This window comes from Antedon mediterranea, chromosome 5 (assembly GCF_964355755.1).
Source record: "Antedon mediterranea chromosome 5, ecAntMedi1.1, whole genome shotgun sequence".
NCBI classification, from domain to species: Eukaryota; Metazoa; Echinodermata; class Crinoidea; order Comatulida; family Antedonidae; genus Antedon; species Antedon mediterranea.
This window is the reverse complement of record NC_092674.1, coordinates 7,233,176-7,249,745: the sequence shown is the minus strand read 5'-3', so window position 1 is coordinate 7,249,745 and position 16,570 is coordinate 7,233,176. Positions and strand designations below refer to the sequence as shown.

The following is a 16,570-nucleotide window of genomic DNA, read 5'->3' as shown; positions in this document are numbered from 1 at the left end:
TTCACATTGACCAAAAATTGAATCGTATTTATCTAAAAAAACTTAAATTTAATACAAAAATGGATTAACAGAAAAAAAAATATTTGTTGTAAAACTGCAAAATGGTTTATTCAAAGTCTAATTTTATTAATAAATTGTTATGGTTTAATAGAAATACAACGTTAAGTCTTTGCTTTTTTTAATCTATCCTAGACTATCAATCCTCCGCAAGATTACAAACTATGCTTAAAATACGTTTGCTATTATTTTCTCGATGAACAATGAACGTTAAGGCTCTGTCTACACTATCAAACTAGTTTGACAAAAAAAGTGTAATGAGCCCAAATATGGTAGTGATATGCTTGATAGTGTAGAAAGAACTTTATCCATATTTTGGAGTTGGGATGTTCAGGGAAAAGTGAATCCCTGGGTTGAATCTGAAATAAAAACGTCGGTTACCAGCCTCTACAAATCAGGGTTTATTACGATATTGGCTGGTTCATTCATATATTTGTATGCGGCTGTATACTTCAACAAATCGCCGACCCACCTGAAAGACAAAATGTAAATTATTTTTTATCAGAGTTGTTCGTATTAGTTTTACAATAGAATCACGTTCAAAGTTGAGAGGACGTTTGGTGTTTTTTATCTGACCGTAACCAATACAATTACTTTGATTTTGACTTCATCATCAATTAACAACAATTTGTTATCGCTTCGACATTGTTTATTACAATGATCGGCTCCAAAAACTCGTGTTTGGATGTGTGTAGGCCTATTGTGTGCATCATGTCACTTTCTTTTTTCATAACTAATTATTCAGAAACGTAATTCGTGGCCAACTCGTTGTCAATAGAATTTAATAAAGCTGTAATTATTACTTACATTGTTAAAATCAATGGAATAATTAGAAGCTCAGCCATAACAAAGTACACAAATCCTCCATTTAGTATGTCTTTGGTTACAGGATAAAGGATATTGAACATGAATGCCGCAACAAACACCATTAGATTCTCCATCGAAGACATTGCTGCAAATATACTTCCTGAAGGTAGCAAAAAAGTAATTAAACAATGTTCAGTAACAAATTGCTCTAATGCAAGACTGATGGTAACGTAGGCAAACAATAACCTAGGCATGCACGTACAAGTCTAGAGAGTACGTGGAACACGTGTTAGACGTTTTGTCTGTATTGTGAACATTGACGAAATACAAAATGTGACAAAAAAATGTGATGTGCCCATATGGACATGATGATGTCATATCACTACCATATTTGGGCATATCACTACCATATTTGGGCACATCACAGTTTTTTGTCAAACTTGTTTGATAGTGTAGAAAGAGCTTAAGAAATCTCTTTAGTTCACTCTGTCATTTATCCACACACCTAAATGTCATAGTAATGGTACTACCTTGTTCGTCTGGACCAACAGTCCTCGAAATGGCACCTCTAATAATTCCACCTACTAGACCAGAAGGTGACAGTAGAATTAACACTGGAAGAAAAAAAATAATTAAATTTTATGTCTCAATTTCGTTTATCAATCGTTTAAAAACAGGAGTTAGTAATTTGTTATTTTAATTTTTAGATTTTTAGGTTGTTTCATATAATAATGTTCTTTTTCCCACTTGATCCGAGGACGGGGTCTATTCTTAGCACATGATTGCTTTCAGATTTCGCTAGACTTATCCAGATTATGACATACAAAAGAGTGGACATTCAATTTTTACAGGACCTTTCCCTGTCTTCAACGGTGTCTTTTCCCATGAAGGTACGGTATGGGGTCTATATACTTACTAGCCCACAGAGTGCTTTCAGATTTCGCTAAACTAAAACCAATGTATCCAGATAAGAAGACGATGAAACTTAAGGAGCAGCATCTCATTTCATTAAGGTTGAACTTCCTCAACAGCCATACTCCCAGAACGGTAAATAGAAACAATACGGCATTTTTAGACGCTGTAAAATAACCTACAAAATAACAAAACACATAATTGTAGGTTTAAAGAAGCTAGATTCTAGCCTTCCATCATTGAAATTTCGAGGGTGTTTGTCGTCGTCGTTTAAGGTGCACCTTAGATGACGACAAACGCCCTCGAAATTTGCGTTTGCGGAAGTTACTCGAGAGGTTTTCAATTCAACTTTAATAATTGATACCGTTTAACTTTCTTACCTGTTTGTGCTGGACTCAAGTGAAATGAATCTTTTGCATATAAAGCAAACATCTGATTGTCACCTAATAAGATAACAAAAGCAGTCATTTAAATGATTCAAAATATACTAATGAGCAAACTCAAGAGCTGTGTCGAAGTACGGAAGTTCGAGTATTAATGCTTGATGTGCATTAATAAACTATACTTTACAGAGAAAAATTGTGTGTCAACAATAGACTTACCTGCTAATACCATCTGTAGAATAAATAGAGAAACAAAGAGAAGGAATAGGATAAAACGATCAAAGTGTTGTCTTTTCTTCATTACATCCCTGTACACAATTTTGAAGTTTCTAGGACTCCACATGTCTGAGAAACACGTCTTGCATTCAATTTCACTAACTTCGCTAGGCCTACTTGTTGTTTCTGTTTCTTTTTCTTCAGTAGTTCTAATGGTTTGAAAGTAAGGATCTGTATTTGGTCCTATAGATTCAAGCAACCAGAATTGAGTGTAAACGACTATTAAAATGTTAAGCAAAGCAATCAGGCAATACAGAAGAAGGAAGCCGTACTCTCTATTTTGGACAATCACTCCTGACGTCAATAACCCTACAATACTGCTGGAGAAGGTCATTGATTGGAGTATGCCAATTCTCAACGTACGATTCTCTTTTGTCGTTATGTCTGCAATGTAACTAAAAGTAGCAAAAGTGATGGTTACAAAACCACCGCTCATTCCCGCAATAAAGTTACCAATAAGAGTGATTCCCAAAGGCATATCCATACGGAGGACTTGAAACATTTGGAAAATAGACATGATTAGAAACCCGACGGCTGGAATGATCATCATGGGTTTGCGTCCGTATTTATCTGACCAACCTCCGAAGCAGATGGTAGTAAAAATGGCGGGAATTGTGAGCGGTAAATTCATATAGATCATCCAGTGTGCCGTAGCGGATATAGTGTAGTCTTCTATATCTTGGTATTGGTCCATTTTTTGCCCAAGAGTTAGGTTCCAGCATACATCCGTTAGGTTATACTCTAGGTAGCATAATTTATAGAATATAAACTGCTGTCCGCCGCCATTTTGTAGAAACAAGGATGTGAAAAAGAGAAAAGAAACGGGTTCCACAGTTACCAAATGACGTAAAGACTTGATCGCAGTCATAGTGAAGATTATTCTGAAAAATATGAAAGACGGTAGAATGATGCGTGTATGTTAAAATAATGTTCACATCATAGGCCACCGTAAAGGTTTTTACTTTACTTTATATTTATGTTTGTTTACCTATTGACTCTGTTTGGAAATATGTATATTATATACAATATACTGTATATAAGTTATGGACAGAACAAAATCTAAATATACTGAAAATTTAGAAACGCGATAAAGAGTAAAATCTGCGGCGTTGGCGAGAAAGAGAAACGGTCACCCCAGCCATTCTGTTTGATATGCAGATGGTCCTAAAATATGATATTAATTGTGTTTAATAGGAAAAGTAAATTGAAGAAAAGTTACCATCTTTTTTTGGCAGGCTGAACTTAAACACCCTCAACCCATCGAATGCTTACATGCTCTTTTTATCGTAGAAGTAGAACAGAAGGACGTGTTAACTTCTTCACTCAAACATGCTGGCCTAACCAGGGAGTTTTACATCTTCCGGGTCTGTGATTTGCTGGAAACCTTTCGGAGTTGAATCGGAGTTAACGACAGGAGATACTAAGAATTACGCGCACTTACGTCAGTTGTAATTCGGGTGGATATGATTCGGATCAGGTTAACTCCGTTATATGCTGAGACCTAACGTTAAAAGATTACTAATAATTTAATAACTGATTATCAGGTAATGACGTCTGTACATTAATCGATTCTAGATCTAATACACTCATTCCTGATTAAATTAAGTTATCATGGTTACCATTCCACCAACCCCACGTAACGGCTACCATTCGTGGTAAAGTTCCGGTTGTGTGGACTTTGAATCACATGCACTTTTACATACATACACTCTACCACAATGGCTTTATAAATTCAGTAAATCATACGATATTGTCCTTGATCATATGATTGATCTATTCGTTTAGGCCTATCATCCACAGATTTTAGTTTTTCTGAAACTTGAGATTTTCTGGAACTAATAAATAGAAAACTTCCCTGCCGAATTACCGGTATAATGTTGCCGATTATATGTTATCCGTGATATGATGGAAATGAAAAATACAAAATACCGAGTCAAACCATGGAGGTAGGCCTAATACGCGGTATATCTCCATAATGCCTAGCAATAAACCAGTTGTAAATAGATCACTTTTTCTTACCTTTAAATACAGTTGTGGCCTACGTCTGATATATTTACGGGAACTGTAAAATTACCATTTTCTTTATCACTATTGTGTAGTACACACTACTGATAATAAACACGCGACAATTTTTGTTTGTATTATCGCGATCGGATCATAATGTATTTACTCGTGTGCACTCAACCATATCCAAGGTCAAAGGGTTAGATACGATTTATGTAATAATTATTCTGCCGAAAAGGAATTTATTAACTATTACTGGTAATCTATCAAAGACCCACTTAAATTGTTTTACAAACAATAACATAAATGATAGATTATTTTTTAATTATTTATTCTCTGTTCTTTCTACTTTCAAAATGATTCAGTCACAAGATTTAAATATAATTATAGAGTATGACTATACATAATGAATGCGATTATATAAATGTTATTATTTCATGCTAATTATTAATTGAGGTTTAGAGATGGGCTGACACCCTTGTATTCCGTTTAAGATATAAATACTTACAGCAATTTTATTAGATCTAACAAAATATTTAAATACTCAAATCCGCTGCCTAGTCATAAAGACCAATCCAAAAAAAACGTTTCCAAAAACAAAACAAACGAAACTAATTTTATAAGCCAACAAAATTATTATTATTTATTATTATTATTTTTAGATCTTTATTAATAGCTACCTGTACTAGCACTTGACGGAAAGCCCTTCTGATTTTCAGGATCTGTTTTTTTTTTTCGCTTCAAGTTATTTATAATTCAAAACTGTTACTTGCATTAGGAAGACAGAGATTCAGAGGTCAGAGGGCAGTTATATAGGCCCCACCCAACTTCAATAATTATACTATTTTTATCGTACCATATATGCAAAATAATCGATTTCCAATTTTCATCTTTTTACAAACACATTACAGTACCAATATCCAAGTCTAAAATGTTCTTCATAATTATATTACGTAATAGTGTAACTGGTGAATATTAGGCCTACAAAGCATGATGTGGTTTTATTTTCCGTTTATCTTTTTGTTGATAAGCTGTACAAGTAAACACATTCAGCCAACATCGCAAGCATCGCAACAAAACCAAGAACCTACCGGGAGCAAATAAGAAGAAAATAATTTGTAAAAATGTATTCATAAAAAAATCTTTGAAATTATTATCAAAACGAAAAATAAGGGACCTATTGAGTCATTGGTTCTGAGTTAACACACATGAATTGATCCCCAAGAGTTACATTACAAGAATGCACTCATTAGTTATACTACTGCATCACTTAGTATTGAAGTATTGGATTTACCAAAGATACTGGTACCATGTGCTTAACCAAGGAAATCTAACTACAGGACACTGAGCTCGCCTTGCCAAGATATGAACTCGTAACAGACCTTTGATCTTATGTTTGGCTGTGACAAATACCAACAGTACTGTACTAGTAACATTGTACGCAGCGCGCGGCGTCTTTAAAGCTTGGTTCCCACTAGGACGCAACGCAATGACGTAGACGCAACGCAAACGAGTTGACCATTGACAAGCGACAGTCGAATAAATCCATCGATTGTGAGTAGTCAAATCCGTTACGTTGCGTTACGTCGTTGTGTTGCGTCTCTAGTGGAAACCAATCATAAGGGGCATGGAACTGATCGTGTCGCAGCCACAGATAAACACTTTGATCTCAGGAGCTCAGAATCCTGTTGTTGGATTGCCTTGACTCAACCAATATAAACATTGTGTACCCCTGTAGATCCAGGGAAGAGTGCTAAGTAGACAAGTTGTGCAAGTGCAAAATATAGGCCTAAATGTATGCAATGTGTGCAAAGTGAAGGCCTAGGTGCATTGAATGTCATTATATAGAGTACCCAACATAGAAATGATCTTTGAAGTTAATAGAGCAGTAGTACTAACAGCCGAAGCGATCAGCTTCCTATCACCGTCATTCCGTGTCGCCAGTGTTGCCGAAACTGCCGCCGTCACTACCGCGGCGAAGATACAGTACACCAATTCCTAATGAATATATAATATAATAATAATAAACCATTTAAATTGTTGCAGTGCTATGAATGAAATACACAGTTACGACAATTCCTAATTTATAATATAACGATATAATAACTGTCATTGTACTGTAGGCTATTTTTGTAAAAATAATAATTGACAATTATATTAATTGGATAAAGAGTTCTTTTTCGAAAGATCTTATTAGAAAATCGAATACGCAATTCTGTTCCTTAATTTTGGAGAGTTACTCTTGTTGTAGTTTCTGAAAATTTGTCAGTGGTTCTTTTGATATTAGAAAAGAAAACTAACCATCTTTGCAATTTTAGAGCGAACTAGTTTCATCCAATCTGGGATGAATATATGCACGATGAAGATGACCAGATCCAAGACAAAGATAACGAAAGACAACACCATGAAGGCTATCCAACCAGCAAACATCTCCTCTTGACAAAACAGCCAACCGCCTGTAGTGTTTACAACAATAAGTGTTCCATTCGTCGTGGTAGAGTTAGTTTGATTTGTACCAATTTCACAATATTCAAGACTGAAGCTCAGGGTGGCTATAAACCCAGAGAGAAGAAGTGCCTAAACAAATTATGATATTATTATTTATTTATTTATTTTACAATTCATTTTGTTTGCTGTTGTCATACAATTAGAATAGGCCTATATTATTTCCACTGGTAAACTTTTGTTTGCAAACTCTGAGGTTCGTCAAGAAAGGTTTAATTTCCAAAGTTTCCAATTTTACTTGCAAAACTTTGGAAAACTGCAGCGTTTGCAAAAGTCTACACTTACTTTAGTTTGCAAACTAGAGAAAACTCCGAGTGTGCAAACAAAAAATAAAAGTTTTGCTAGTGAGGCTAAGGCATTATTACAAATAAAAATGTTTCAGCAAGAGAATAATGTCTGGTGATGGATGATTGGTTGTAGGTTCTGGCCAAATCATTAGAAAGCATTGATAGAGGGAATTCGTTACTTCATGGTCCACGTACACTACAAATATAAATTCAAATTAATTCTTTGGAAAGAATGTAATTTATGGAATGGTATTCAAATGCAGGTCTAAGCTGCCTTCCATCCATGTAGACGTGTATATATTACAGTATTCATGTTTATATATAGCTTGTCAATTTTTGTCAGTGTTCCCGTTCCATACTCGTTGAATATCCAAAGCGGAAACTGAATCACTGCTGCACATCATTCGTTATTTCAACCAATAAAAACATCCGAAACAATTGCATTTTGTAATTTAATTATAACGGCAAAGAATTGTTGCAAAATATTCCAATGATAACTAGTAGTAATACGCAGTAATAATACTTAATCGACAATAAATTATTATTAATTTAAAGTGATAGACGGCAAATGCTAATCAAGTGACGATGGTTATAAAATTAAGGAAAAGGACTTTTCAGTCAGTTCGAGAATTTAGCAGATTTTTAAAAATCAAGGAGAATAAAATAAGTAAGCGAAATGATAGATTTGAATTCCTGATTATGCCTATGAAAACATTCGGATTTTAGATCATCATATACAGGTACTCACCAATTGCACTAACTTCAGAACACCACAAGGGCTTATACTATATTTGCAATCTCCCATCTTCGTACTAATACCGCAAGAAAAAAAAAACATGAATAATAAATCATGGTTATTTTACAGAAAAGTGTCTCGCAATGTGTTGAAAAGGTCTAGCTTGTTTCATCAGAAACTATTAAAAACATTCAATCACAAACAACAAAGTATCTTAAAGCCTATATTAAAGTAATAGGCCTAGCCATATTTGTATTTTAAACACTCGGTTTGTATTATGCATTATTGCATATGATCTCCTCTTGTCTAGCACTGTATTCACGGTGAAATTTGACCGTAACAGAAACTTTGGCCAACACCTTAGAACAAAGGGCCTAAATCAATAATAATTTGCGTTAAATCTCCTTACCTTTAGCCTATATTGAGTATAAATTGTGCGAAAGTCGTAGGCCTATATTGTTGTACAGCAGTAGTAGGATTATTACCGTTTCTTGTCTGTGTAACTTGGAACATGACCAGAGACAAGAAGCATGATTTTAGTGTCTGTGTTTAGTCATCGACGCGGGTGAACAGTACCGTATATTTTGGGTCATGTTATTTTAGTTTTACTGATGTTACAGTTTTTGGAATTTATATTTTAAGAAAGTTTACCTTTTTTTTTTATTATTAGAGACCTACCATTGAAATACTGTGTACTAGATTGTTTCAATTCATATCATGACTGCATAGATACTGTGTAAAACACACTCACTGCAACAAACAATTTACTTTAATTTACTTTAAAAAATACCAGTACCTACGAGTGCCTAGTAGGCCTAGTGAGAAAAACAAAAATATGTTAATTATCCATTGTTATATGCCATACTGTTTGTGTAGTGTTTATTTTTTTAATCAAGTTGAATATGGCCAAAAACTTTTAAGTCTTTTCTTGATATGTTCTTATTTTAGTTTGAATTATTGTGGCAATAAATTGAAATTATAGAGGGCGTTCTGCCAACAGAGGAAAAACACGGACGGATGTGACACAGAAACAGTTAGCCGATTGTAATTTCCAGTTCCGAATTTCAGTTAATATTTATGATATTTACGTTAATTTTAAATTATTAGAATACACAACGGGGTTTCTGAACGTTTGTAGAATATTGTTGGTAAGGTATTTTCTAAATGTTTATGAAGTAAGCCTGTTTATCATAAATTCGCGCTAGGCCTATGATGGGCCTACTACTAGGCCTAGACCTAGCTTATGCTGGTGCCGGTTAATTGTTTCAACAAATCTAGCTAGGCTGGCGGCGGATCGGCAGGCTCGTACTAGGAAGAAGGCCCTACTACTAGTAGAATAGCTGGGGCTAAGACTAGGACTCCGGTTAGACTATAAGTACAGTAGGGGGTGAGCGATGGAATGATGTGTTGACTGATATTGCTTACAGACCTACAGTCAGTAGTATTTATAACTTTTTTAGAAAACTTTGAGTGGAAATTTGTTTGATGATATTGACAATATTAATATTTGTTTTATTTAATACTAATAAATAGATGGAAGCAACTGAACGGTTGTTTACAAGAATTTATCGCAGAGCTTTCCTGCCGTTACTAAGAATAAGTGTTATGGATAGCAGGAGAAGGTACAGTATTAACTATTGTCGCGTTCAATAAATGTACCCAGGCCTACAGTATATCGAATCATGTAAATTTCTGATACATTCAACTCCCCCATTCCGAGAAATAACAGAAATTAAAACCAAACATTTCTTTATTTAGGTCCAAAAAAACAAAATGTCCCATATTAATTTTACCATTAAAACACGTATTACCAGAATTTATATTCCAAGGTTGTCCAGTATTAGGAGAGTTGATAATTCTATAAATAATCAATTAAAACCGTTTGACTGCAGCAGTCCAATACATATCCATGTTATTTCTTCTGCTTTTTTAAAATAAAATAATTGATACAAAACAATATTGATAAATAATTACAGTACTTTAATAAGCTATATTTTATTTAGGCCTCGAAGTAAATATTTTCTTTGTTCCATTTATTTTTACAGATTCTTGGGTGTTTCAAGGGGAGCGGCTCCAAAAACAACACTTTTTGAAAACATGAGTGAAAGAAAAGAGGTTATTGAAAAATGTCAAGATTTAGTAAAAGATCGTCCACCATTGCTAAAAAGAAAATTTGTTGAATTTCCAAATGTCCAAAATGACTCAACAGTTCGTGTTATACAATGGAATATACTAGCAGATGGTGAGTTTTAATATCTTGTTCAGTGCTTTTGAAACTGGGATACACTCATTAAGGGGATTCCCCTTTGTTTGTATTGTAATTATGAAGTGTGTGCAGAATCTGTTTGGGCTTTAGCCTATTATCACTCACTTATTCAGTGGTGACCAATTAAATATTTATCAATACCTCTATTTAGGCAAGTTTTCCCTACTATTCTACTATAGTTATGATTATATAATTTTATTTTTTAGCACTTGCAACAGGCAGAGATAACTTTATACGGTGTCCTAAAGCAGCTCTGAACTGGGAGACACGCAAGTTTCATATTCTAGAGGAACTGTTAACCTATGACCCAGATGTAATGTGCCTTCAGGAAGTCGATCATTATGATGATTTTTTCAACCCAATTTTAAAGATGCTAGGCTACCACGGATCGTTTATGGCTAAGCCTAGCTCTCCTTGTTTAGACAGTCCACAGAACAATGGACCAGATGGTTGCGCGTTGTTCTTTAAAACCGATAAATTTGACTTAGTAAACTCAGAGAAACTAGTTCTCAAAGTTACTCATGATGGATACGAACGATGGAGTAATCAAGTCGGAATCATTAACACGTTGAGATGTAGCAACAAGAAAGAATTCGTTATCGGTGTAACTCATTTTAAAGCGAAACCGGGCTATGAAGACGTACGTTACAGTCAAGGGTTGGACCTCCTAGAGCATTTTACGAGCCAAGTCGGTTCTCTTCCAGGTATTTTAGTAGGCGATTTTAACGCAGAACCCACTGAAGAAGTATACCGATTATACGCAGAGTGCCCGTTAAATTTAGACAGTGCTTATAAATTATTAAGCGTAGACGGAAAAAGTGAACCGGCATACACAACGTGGAAGATTCGTAAGAACGGTGAACAATGTCATACAATTGATTACATGTGGTACACCAAGACTAGTTTGGCTATTAAAAGTTTACTATGTTTCCCTACAGGGGATGAAATCGGTGAAAACAGGTTACCATCAGCAACATACCCTTCAGACCATCTATCTCTAGTATGCGAATTTTCTATACCAGACAATTGAACAATTTTTTAATTTTAACAAGTATTTTAATCGTGTAACAAATACAGTACTTTATCAGCGAAAATGCCAATCTGAACAGTGGCTACAATTCCCTCAGGATTAAATTTAAGTTCAATGGTTACTTTTACCGACCACTGCCTGCTCAGTAGAACTGAGTAACCATGTTGGCTAAAAAATCCAATCCAAATATGTGACTCGGGTTAACACATGACCTTCACCACTATGCAAGTCAGTCATAGTTTTAACATCATGGTTACCAATAATTGACCATTTTTCAAGTCCAGTGCAAACAAGGCTCTATAGTAGTGTCAAGGTACTGAAGTAAATGCTGTAAAACATACAACCTTACCTTTTTGTTAATCACAGATTCTCTCTTTCACATATTTCTTTCAGTATTCCATCTGTAAAAAAATATACATATTATATTTATATATAATATCAGTTGTATGGTATTTATTTGATCATTTATTGTATTATATATTATATACATTTTAATGTATTACATAAATAAATTAGATACAAAATACATATTTTATGTAGAACTATATTATTATTAAAGCAATATTGATATCTACGTCTTATAATTTTAATACAGTACACCCCTATTAGGAAAAGATACTGTAACAAAAATAAGGGTGTCCTAAAGGAGTTTTACTGTAACTCAATAGTACACACTCAATTGCAGAGGCCTATTTATTTCAAGGGTGCTTACTAGGTAATTTCACATTGGGCCGTCAATACAGGCGTTTTTGTATTCGATAGGTATTTTAGAGTTAAGGCCAATTTACACAGATGAGCGGTAATGGCGAGCGCAAAATCATGTAAAATTTGTATCCCGAGCGGAAAGCACCAATCTACCTTGCGTTGTTGGTAAATGGTCATAAGGAATAACGGATTCTATATTTTAGACTCTCCATAGTACTAGCTAGAGAATGGACGCACAATAATTGCCTCCCATCATTTACAGCGCATTGAACTATATAAACACATAATAAGAAATATAAAAAATTACCTGTCTTGTTTTCAAAGGTTGGCAGTAGTTCAGCAATTTCCTTTAATAATAAAGATTTTTAGTACGCATTTCACCACAATACGGTTTCCTTCAGTTCCGTCAGTGAGTGAGTGGCCGAGCGGTTAAGACAGTGGAACCGTAATTACGTAGCCATAACATCGGCATGGGTTCGAGACTCGCTCACTCCATGGTTCTGATGGTAGAACGAGTCTTCTTCGTCCAGTGTACACATCTAGCTCGTGTGCACTTTAAAGAACCTAGTACATCTTTCATCTATAATAAGTCAAATATCATTTATTGTCATTTGTTTTAAGAAAAAAAACATGAAAATTCTGTTGGCGGAGCACAATATCCAACGGACACAACACGAACTCAAAAACAAAAACATTACAAAATTATTATTATTCTATTATTCTAATAGCTCCTGGAAAGAAACTATTTGTAAATCGTGCCTTATTGGCCTTAATAGAACAAACATTTTTTTAATTATGTACATGTATGTTTATTTATGTTCAGTGGTTTCGAATGAAACAAAATATTGCACGGAAATTATACAGTATTCCGAAAATATTGACCAAACACTATGTTTGTATGCATATGTCTTTACGTTACTCAAGTGACATTTTAGAATCAGTTTGGTGTGTTTTGTTTAATATATGAAGAATTATTTATAGTAGCACAGTATATACAACTGTAGACTCAGGTAATGTTTTTATTGGATGTTGATTTTGTGTTGTTTATTTTTGTTACTAACTGGATTGTGTAATTACAAGGCGGTCTGTAAAGCCAAGGACAAACACGTAAAGATTTTCTGTATTAAATTGAATGTTGTATGCAAATGAATATAAACCTGGTGTCTGACTTAGTAGTATGCACATTGGCCGCAGAGAAAAACATAGTGGTGCGTTGTTCTTAAGCGAAAGCGATTAAAATCCATAAAGATTAAATGTTTTTAACAAATATATATTTAAAGTAATTAAACAAAAAAGTGCTATACAGTACCTCATAAATAGCACTAGACTTGCCCCAAGTATTTATTATCTTTTTTTTAATTTATTTGTTTTTATTTCGACCGCGATTTTTGTCTGAAAATACAGTATCCAAAATCAAGTAGTATACGTATGAAACGTGCCAAAATATTTATCTTTTTACTAATATTAAGACAAAACTCCGTCTGGAACCCAGACTGAAATAGCACTAAACCAAAATTTCATAAACTGCACAACCAACACTCATACCATTTTTTTTCCATACGTCACAATCCTGTTCCTAGTTTGATTCATTTAGTTTTTATTATGTATGTTAATATGGTGAAAAAAATGACAACACAAGACTCCAAATATTTTTAAATTTTATTTGAAATAAACAATTCCCTTTAACTAAACACAAAAATATAATAACAATCTGAGTGCAGATGGAAGTTCGTATTGGTATTATCAACACAAGTTTTCATATATTTATTCGTATATTTATGTGTACTTGGTCCATCCGTCAGAATATAGCAAATGTCAGATTGTAAGAGTGTTTAGAGGTTTTCAATTAAAAGTACAACAGCACACCGATAGGCTATTTAGTGTTTTCAGCATTTTCATTTTATTACATAGTAATAATGGTTGTCCGCTATTAGCGCCAAATGCAAATGTTTCCAAGCGCTTTAGAAAAGCTATAGAGTATAAAGGCTAAACACAACAGTACACTACTATAGTACTGTACTATATATCCCCAACACATCCCACTCTACTACGGATTCTAGGCTACCCAACCTATGGACAAAACTAACAATGAAAGATCTTTGGCAGTTAGGGTTGAGATTCATGCTGCTGTTTAATTTGTAGCAAGTCAATATTATGTAAAATTTGTGAAATTTTGATGGTGGTAAAAATCCAAAACTTTTATTTATTCTTCTATAAATATGGAAAAAAATTTTAAACATATCATATAGTAAAAAAAAAAGAAATAATTGCAGACACAAAATATAAATAAATTAAACTATATAAAATATAAATATAATTTGTTTAAAACTTGTTTTATGTGGTAAAATTGTATTTAATAGATTTCAACCACTCCAGTAAGATAGCGAATGAAATTCATATTAACAGTCAATGGGGGGAAAACAAATTAAATAAGTCTGCTTTTGCATATATAGTTTTTAAAGAATATTATTAGCATTGATACTTTTAGTAGTTGATCCAAAACTATTAATAATGTACAATAAAAAACTGAATATATAGCGTTATATTTAACATTATTTTTTGTAATTCAAGTTGAAAGATAATGCTGTTTGGTTGGGTGTAGTTAACGCTCAGTCAAATCACAATTACAGTATACTATACGGCCGAATAAGAAATTCATCATCATAAACGAAACTTGCTTTGCGACATTATTGTAACCGTTCGCATAGTGGCGGGCAATTTATGTAAAAAAAATACCTAAAAATACTGATATTTAATTTATTCCGTATGCACGTGAAATGAGTTTTCAATAAAATTACGCTATATGTCTGCTTTTATCAATACAGACTCCTTTTTGTATTTTTTTTGTTTTGTCTATAACATATTAAAATGTATCTCTTTTATGACCCCTTTATATTTTTTTTCTCAATTGTGTAATTCTATATATACAATTTTACAAAAAGAGTGCTGTTTTATACAATACTTGAAATTTCTTTCTATCTTTTTTTTATATAATAATAAAGTTTTTATTTATTCTTGCTAGCTGCATTTCTTCTCCCAAATCATCTACATGTCTGTTGTCTGGGTGTATACATGGTAATTTTTATATATCACACAAGTAGCACTAGCTCCTGCTAGCTGGGTTTCTGCTAAATCATCTGCATTCCTGCCAGATTAATTTTTCAGGGCAATTTGCTGTTTTTCCCAGATAGTGGCATTAACAACTCCTGTTGTTTTGTTTAGCTTATAAGAAATGTATATCCCTATTCGAGTGCATACTGGGTAATTTCCTTTTGGCATCAACTCTTCCTAGATGTGTTCTTCCAAATTATTTGGAATGCAGCTCCGAGTAGATACATCAACAATACTATCATATTTCACACTGGTTAAGTTATTGTTAATGCTAGGACGTGCCATCATCTCTGACACTGTGATGCCTTCTACCACATCTGAAATCTACCGCCGGAAAGACGCAACATTGAGGATATTTCAAACAGTATTTATCGTCCTCTTTCTTTTTCCAGTACATAGTTGCATCCATAGTTCCCTTAATTCAACAATCTATACTACTACATTAGTAATTGAACCCTGTAGTTTTACATGTAAAACAAGAATATGCACACTTAATATTCAGCCAACGGACCTGAATGTTATCGCTGCGATATCGATATGCTCTTCATAACCCCAACATAAAGATAACATGCACGTTCATAGCGTGTCCAGTGAGTATCCTCGATTGGTGACGCACAAGACATCGTCAGTTGTAGGCACAGAAAACATGGCGATTTACCGAATGCACTAGACAATTCATGGCAGTTATAAACCTCCCTGATATTGTAGTTATCTTGGAGGGTGTTAAAAACAGCCATTTATTAAACCACTCTAGTATTTATATATATATATATATATATATAGAGTTTTATATAGTACTGTATGATGCTGGTCAATTACAATCTATCTCAACAATGTTCTTTGGAATCTCACAGAATCTATACACTAATCGCTGACCGTCAACTTTTGATAAGATTCCACGTTGATAATAGTACCTAATAATAATTTAAAAAAAATATTTATTACATTAATAAAGTCAACAACCAACATAGAATATATTATATAGATCTATTCATCTATGTCATTCCTCATTGAATAGTCTTGTATTGTGCACGTAACTTTTTAAAGAGTGATAATTGAGCAGTCAAAACTATATCACCATGGGAGATGCCTATGTTCTATGCCACAGCTAACTAACTAGCATATGAGAAAGAAACTATAAGGGGCGTGTGGCGCAGTGTGTTGGACGTTGGACTACCGATCGTCAGACCTAGGTTCAAATCCAACTCTCGCCGCATTGCTTGTATCCGTAGGCAAGATACTTTACTTACGTTGCCTCTCTCCACCCAGGTGTATAAATGGGTACCCAGTTAGATCTAGACACAACTTTGCGCTGGTTACCGGCTGCATTATGGGAGTATGTTTCCATACGTGTTTGATCCCAAAAAAAATACTGGGGTAATAATGCTTGTAAAGCGCCTTTGAGCATGATTACTCATGAAAAGGGCGCTATATAAATGTGGTATTATTGTTATTATTATTATGTGGTGTATCGCAAACAACTAGCAATGG

At 33.9% G+C, this 16,570-nt stretch overlaps 4 protein-coding genes across 11 annotated transcripts in view; 1 reads left to right on the top strand and 3 right to left on the bottom strand.

Annotated features, from left to right (window-relative positions):
* Positions 1 to 7: 7 nt before the first annotated feature.
* LOC140050255 (proton-coupled folate transporter-like) lies at positions 8 to 4,556 on the bottom strand. Its single transcript, XM_072095368.1, has 7 exons — positions 4,455 to 4,556; positions 2,379 to 3,316; positions 2,157 to 2,219; positions 1,781 to 1,954; positions 1,395 to 1,478; positions 865 to 1,024; positions 8 to 529 (listed from the first exon to the last, which is right to left on the bottom strand). Exons 2-7 carry the CDS (start codon positions 3,301 to 3,303, stop codon positions 445 to 447), a joined length of 1,491 nt encoding a protein of 496 aa, XP_071951469.1. The 5' UTR covers positions 3,304 to 3,316; positions 4,455 to 4,556; the 3' UTR covers positions 8 to 444.
* Positions 4,557 to 4,778: 222 nt separating this feature from the next.
* LOC140049187 (uncharacterized) lies at positions 4,779 to 8,524 on the bottom strand. Its single transcript, XM_072094010.1, has 5 exons — positions 8,377 to 8,524; positions 7,980 to 8,043; positions 6,741 to 7,016; positions 6,339 to 6,437; positions 4,779 to 5,526 (listed from the first exon to the last, which is right to left on the bottom strand). Exons 2-5 carry the CDS (start codon positions 8,034 to 8,036, stop codon positions 5,452 to 5,454), a joined length of 507 nt encoding a protein of 168 aa, XP_071950111.1. The 5' UTR covers positions 8,037 to 8,043; positions 8,377 to 8,524; the 3' UTR covers positions 4,779 to 5,451.
* A 392-nt stretch (positions 8,525 to 8,916) lies between these two features.
* On the top strand, positions 8,917 to 12,741 carry LOC140049531 (nocturnin-like). The gene is made up of 4 exons (XM_072094436.1): positions 8,917 to 9,115; positions 9,501 to 9,589; positions 10,013 to 10,209; positions 10,440 to 12,741. Exons 2-4 carry the CDS (start codon positions 9,501 to 9,503, stop codon positions 11,261 to 11,263), a joined length of 1,110 nt encoding a protein of 369 aa, XP_071950537.1. The 5' UTR covers positions 8,917 to 9,115; the 3' UTR covers positions 11,264 to 12,741.
* Positions 12,742 to 13,609: 868 nt separating this feature from the next.
* LOC140049530 (uncharacterized) overlaps positions 13,610 to 16,570 on the bottom strand; it is a 56,246-nt gene continuing 53,285 nt past the window's right edge. For all 8 annotated transcript variants that reach the window (XM_072094427.1, XM_072094434.1, XM_072094433.1 and 5 more), the window contains one exon: positions 13,610 to 15,993. In XM_072094427.1, the coding sequence (XP_071950528.1) occupies positions 15,891 to 15,993 (103 nt within the window). In that variant the 3' untranslated portion in view covers positions 13,610 to 15,890. The remainder of the gene's footprint in view (positions 15,994 to 16,570) is intronic.

What these genes read in the sequence shown, in the direction of transcription:
- LOC140049187 (XM_072094010.1), bottom strand. Translation starts at nt 8,036, where the DNA reads ATGGGAGATTGCAAATATAGTATAAGCCCTTGTGGTGTTCTGAAGTTA. An exon ending in GCTCTAAAATTGCAAAGATG is followed by an intron (nt 6,438 to 6,740) that starts GTTAGTTTTCTT and finishes TATATTCATTAG; the next exon opens with GAATTGGTGTACTGTATCTT. An exon ending in GGAAGCTGATCGCTTCGGCT is followed by an intron (nt 5,527 to 6,338) that starts GTTAGTACTACT and finishes TGCTCCCGGTAG; the next exon opens with GTTCTTGGTTTTGTTGCGAT.
- LOC140049531 (XM_072094436.1), top strand. Translation starts at nt 9,501, where the DNA reads ATGGAAGCAACTGAACGGTTGTTTACAAGAATTTATCGCAGAGCTTTC. An exon ending in GTTATGGATAGCAGGAGAAG is followed by an intron (nt 9,590 to 10,012) that starts GTACAGTATTAA and finishes TTATTTTTACAG; the next exon opens with ATTCTTGGGTGTTTCAAGGG. An exon ending in ATGGAATATACTAGCAGATG is followed by an intron (nt 10,210 to 10,439) that starts GTGAGTTTTAAT and finishes TTTATTTTTTAG; the next exon opens with CACTTGCAACAGGCAGAGAT.
- LOC140050255 (XM_072095368.1), bottom strand. Translation starts at nt 3,303, where the DNA reads ATGACTGCGATCAAGTCTTTACGTCATTTGGTAACTGTGGAACCCGTT. An exon ending in TGTTGGTCCAGACGAACAAG is followed by an intron (nt 1,025 to 1,394) that starts GTAGTACCATTA and finishes TGCTACCTTCAG; the next exon opens with GAAGTATATTTGCAGCAATG. An exon ending in ATTCCATTGATTTTAACAAT is followed by an intron (nt 530 to 864) that starts GTAAGTAATAAT and finishes TTTGTCTTTCAG; the next exon opens with GTGGGTCGGCGATTTGTTGA.